Genomic DNA, 5,277 nt, shown 5'->3' with positions numbered 1-5,277 from the left:
AAAAAAAAAAGGAAAGCAACGGAAAAAACTAGAAGATGTTAAGCATTTGTATCCGCGAACACAAAAGAAGACACAAGGAAATATTTTTTGAACCCACCCACCAAAACTTCTGGTTGGGGTTTGCTCAGTGAAGAGCTAAGGGAGATGCCGCTCCCATATACTCCAGTATATTGGCCATCCCGCTACGCGCGAAGATAGCGACGACAAACAGCTAGAAAACCGACGATTGCCACACCAAAGCCTGAGATTTCTTTTGGCGGAAAGAATTTGATAGTTAAAACAATCCATAACAGAAATTTTTTGGTTTGAATGGAAGAAAAGGAAAAGTAAAAAATAAAAATAAAAAAAGAGGAAAAAAAAGGAGGGGAAAGGAGCAATCAATGCGCCAGAAACGCCGTTCGGTGACCTAAAGAAACAAAGCACACAGATGCCCGTAAAACCATAACTCCGTCTTGCAGATCTGTCTCCAAAGTAACCCACAATAGAGATAAAAGGGCAAGAGAACCGGCACCAGAGGATTCATGTTTTTTAATATTACCATGAAAACAACAAAGCCGGAGGTGTTTGGAGGTTGAGGATCTCCAGAGAAACGAAAGGGTTGATGGCAAAAGATGGGTAGTCGAATGGAGGGAAATAGCGAAACTAGTGTACTTTTATTCGATATCATCAGGAAGAGCCCGAGTAATCTGTACGCCATCAGCTCTTCTGTAGCTCATCCTCATCTTTGTAAAATCAATCTCATCGTCATCTTCCTCATCAACATCAAGACCGTAGTTGTTCTGTGTCGGTCTTGAGCCATTGGTAAGACGTTCACGAGAATGTTGGTCACTGTTGAACACGCGATCCCAAGTTCGCTTCTGACCAGCATGGCGCGGTGCCGGCTCCGATGGCTTGATCATGGAATAGCCCCAACCATTCTGAGAGGGTGGAACTGATCCATGTGAACCTTCCGTGGATTGCGGATAATGGTAAGAAGAACCTTGGGACTGTGGAGCATAAGATGTTGGAGAAGGCAGGGCACCTTGCGATGCTGACGATCTTGGGGGGATGTACCCGGAATTTGGGGTCGCACTCGATGGCGAATTCAGGCTTGGCAGTCTCGGCTCGAGAGCAGTAAGTTTGAGCGGAGGTAGATCCTCACGAGTCTGACGATGTGGCTTCGGTTGAGGGGCAGGAGTGTGCGCCTGAGGTGGTTGCTGATATGTGTTGGGGTGGTTGTATTGAGGCGTTGATTGGGTGTAGCTTGAGGGATAGCTGCGGTCGCTGACAGGAGTTTGAGATCTCTGGGGGTATTGCGATTGGGGATAGTAATTGCTATTATAATCAACGGAATCGCGGCGATGCTCGGGTCCCTGGGAAGACTGGTAGTTCACATCATGAGCCTGGTAGCCCTGGTTCCATGGCTGGGATGGTGGTGGGTTGGAAGGTGCAACCATGGGAGCCTGCGGAACCGCTTGACCGCCAAAATTAAGATAGTTTCCAGAAGCAGGCAGCGCCGGAGCAGGCGGAGGTGGTGGAGGAGCAGATGATTGGTTGAAGTTCGATCTCTCAGGATATACAGGATTCATTCTGTTGTAATCGGGGCGAGAAGCTGTCGAGACATCCGAGTCGCTTCGAGTCCTCTTATCAGCCTGACCATTCGGTGTCGCGGCGGAAGAACGATGTGGGACCTCCAAGGGAGGTATAGATTCCGAGGGAGGTTGTGGGGGGTAGGCGCGAGGAATCTCGGGAGTTTCCCTCCTTTGGTTGCGAACATAATGCCCACCATCTTCGTACATATCATCCCCGCCTGGCTTGTCGGAGCGCCTCCTCATACGAACATCACGGCGAATTCGAACACGGCAACCCTGTTCGGCAACAATACGCGAGAGCGATGTGCTCTCAGCAAGGCCAGGGAACTTCTTTGCAGAGAAAACCGTAAATGGTTTGGACTTGACTTCAACTCTGAAGTGGGTAACATCCTGGCCGTTCATGGCGATGCGATCGTCCTCTTCTTTGCATTCTTCATAAAGCGCGAAGTGGAGGCGATACTTGCCCTCATGCCGAACCGAAAGGTCCGGGAAGATAAAGTATCCTGCCGGCGCCGGTCTATCAAGATATGCCATTCCTGAGACGGGAACACCAGTTAAGACTGGTTGAAGGGCAGGGGGTGGTTGAACCCGGCCATTGGCGATCGGACGGGCACTCTCCAACGTGGCGAAAAGGAAGAAGTTTGAATTAAAGGAGAATGTCCTACAAAAAAAAAAAGGCCGTTTCCGTTAATAAATTATCTTCAAACGCCGACCTCTAAGGAATGATGCGAGCTTACACATCAGTGTTATCCTCGCCTTGGAACAATTTCAGTTCCACAACTGGAGGAGGGTCCACAGGTCGTCTATCGGCGTGGGCTTTAACAATAGCCATGTTAGCATCTTTGCTATTTGCCAGAGGATAAAAACAAAGAGGTTTGCGAGGGGTTTAGCCTTACATTTGGCACCCTGGCCACAGGCTCGAGCACGCTCTGGCTGTTGGAGAACAGTCAATTTATATTTGAGCATCGACCCATCGCGAAGGCGACGTTCGGCAAAGGCAACCGTTTCCGGTACTAGGGATTTGTCGGCGGCCGACATGTTAAAAGTCTAAAAACTATCCTCCTCAATGAGGTGTCGGAAGGGTAGATATAGAGGTATATATGGGGTGTAAATTTCAATCTTGAGTCGGGTTCGTGATATCGAAAAGATCCACTCTTCGTCCAGCAGTAGGGTCGACCGTCGAAAATTATATAGAATACAACGACTCTTTACTTTTACTTTTATTTTATTTTTTGTCCTTTAAAAAAAGATGGCTCCTCAGTGAGTAGGTCGGCAGCGAACGATGGAGGTTGGAAGGATGGCCGTGTAGCAGAAATAACCACAAACTTGAACGATGCAAAATAACGAAGAGGTTTCAAGCACGAAAAAAGAAGGAAGGAAAGAGAAGGAAAGAAAAGAGGGAGAGGGAGGGAGAGAGGGAGAGAGGGAGAAGATGTGTCTCAAGAAATGAAGCCGGATACTATATATAACCTTTCTTTCGATGTCTCTGCTTTGAAAAAAAAAAAGTGTCTATCTCTCAACAGTGATATGTCCCCGAGCCTAAGGTATATTCGGGTCTACCAAAAGATCCTATCGTCGTCTCGACCCTTATGAGAAAAACTTGTCGATTCCTGGTCGGCGGGCGAGAGTCGAAGGGTTGTCGTCGGTAAGAATAAGTCCCAAGCAGAATAAAAGAGGGAGAGGAGTGAAAAGGAACAGGTTCAGCAGGACGAGACTTGGGTAAAAAGGAATGCCCAGTTGGTTTTCCCAAGCCAGAAAAACGGACCCATCCCAGCCCAAGCCCAAGCCCAGTCTCAAATTCCTGCTGAGCGAGCGACTGGAAATCGGCCTGATTTCCTCGTTCCCACCCCTCCCACTCGGACTAGGTCCTGTCCAATCCTGGCCCTTGTCCTTTTTTAGCCCTGGTTGCTTCGTTTCCCTAGCCAAATTGCAGTGAAAAGGGAAGAAGAAATTCCGGTATGAAAAAAGCAATTGGTCGGGGGACAGGGAAAGACCTCTTCTGGTCTGGTGTTTCCTCTTGACGATGTGTGTACCGTAAGTCTTTTTTTTTCCGTCTGGCGGGGACCTTGCTTTCACAGGAGGAGTCGAATCCACCCACCCTTTTTTGAGTTTTTTTAGAAAGCACTTTCTTTTTTGATTTAGCCTGAGGACGAATCATTCATCATTCGTGGTAGCCAACCAGCTGTGATCCCACGGTCAAAAGTGTCGAGTAATTAAGGTTGATGGTTGATTGAGAATGTTTTTTTTTGGGGGGGAAACGACAGGCAAGGAAGGCGTACCGCTTCAAGGGGATGAGGACTGTGCCAGGTGAGACTTGGGAATCTACCACAATGCCGTTTGCCCCTCACCTCTTCATGCCTGAACCATGCTTCCACACCTGCATGCAAATATACTACCACTACGGTGTATGTACAGAGTACTGTGTAGTGCATGATAAGAATTATGTGTAGACACACATGTGGTTCCAAACTGCTGAGAGATACAAACCTCCCGTGTCTTTTAAATCAAATATATACTTATTACATTACTATGTAGACACCTGCACACCGGTACAAGATTCCAACGTTGAATGTAGATAATCACACTCGTAGTTTAGTGCTGAGGTATATTAATTCTAAACCATAAAAAAGAACTATCTCCAACACCTACTAGCTCTATCCCCCGGTCAGCCTTCTACTAAGTACTCGGACGGAATATGCCTAATATAATTTTGGACTGACAATACACAGTACACAGATAAGTACATACATATATACATACATCACACACAAATGCTGTTCCCGAACAGATCTCTTTTGAGAGATACCCTCCCGGGACGGCTCGTGGTGTCATATTGGAGCAAAACCCACTCTCGACTAAACCAATGCGGGCAGGAAAGATGTAATAGAAGTGTCACCCCCAAACGATCGAACGGGAAATGATTTTTGTTTGTTCCCATTCAGAGTCTCAGAGTCCAACCTGAGAGACACCAGAAGCGAGCGAGCGAGAGAGCGAGAGAGGATCTCAGGGCCCGATTTGCCATGTGCTCCTCTCCTCTCGTGCGATGTCTCTCTCGTGCATGGCCTTCGTATCCAAAACGCGACTTGGTGCAGGACATTTCCTGAGATTGGTTCAACCTTATGTCCATGTTTCTTCTCCTCTACGCACGGCCTATCATATTCTGGTATTCTAGACAGTGGCTGATATTATGCATACACGATGGTCCCCGCTATGGGAAGCCCAGGTTCCTCAATTGGCTATGCTCACGGGAAGCCAACGGGAACCTCCCCCTCGAAGCTCCTGTTTTTTTACATCCTACGTACATACTAAGCAGTACTTACATAATAGGACTTTTTATAGAGAGGGCAATCTCGAGGACGGGTTTGCTCCTGATTATGACCATGCAATGTGAAATCAGATGCATCACGTCGGGCCGAAGAGTGAGAAAAACAGACTTTGTCCTGCTTAAGCGATGTGTGTCGGAGAAACAAAAGAACCTGGGATCGATCATTCAAAGTTCACTGTAACTAATGTATGTGCGATGTATGCCGTAGCAACATTATCACGAGCAGGAACAGGCAGATAAAATGCTTACTAGTATTTGCCATACAAATTAAAAATGGCAGCCTGCAGAAGGATTCAGCGATCTGACCTGCCCTTTTTCCGGCAGTCCCAGCGAAATGAGCATGAATTTCTCAGCTCGGCCCATGAACCCAGACAAACCAGA

The 5,277-nt window shown here is 47.4% G+C and overlaps 1 protein-coding gene across 1 annotated transcript; it reads right to left on the bottom strand.

Moving 5' to 3' along the window:
- Nucleotides 1-653: 653 nt before the first annotated feature.
- Nucleotides 654-2,609, bottom strand: AOL_s00169g18 (uncharacterized protein; the record flags this gene model as incomplete). Its single annotated transcript, XM_011127375.1, has 3 exons — nucleotides 654-2,232; nucleotides 2,309-2,387; nucleotides 2,468-2,609. 3 exons carry the CDS (start codon nucleotides 2,607-2,609, stop codon nucleotides 654-656), a joined length of 1,800 nt encoding a protein of 599 aa, XP_011125677.1.
- Nucleotides 2,610-5,277: the final 2,668 nt, after the last annotated feature.

The sequence above is a fragment of the Orbilia oligospora genome (genome assembly GCF_000225545.1).
Source record: "Orbilia oligospora ATCC 24927 unplaced genomic scaffold scaffold00169, whole genome shotgun sequence".
Classification (NCBI taxonomy): domain Eukaryota; kingdom Fungi; phylum Ascomycota; class Orbiliomycetes; order Orbiliales; family Orbiliaceae; genus Orbilia; species Orbilia oligospora.
The sequence above is the reverse complement of the archived record's forward strand: the minus strand, read 5'-3'. Positions and strand labels throughout refer to the sequence as shown.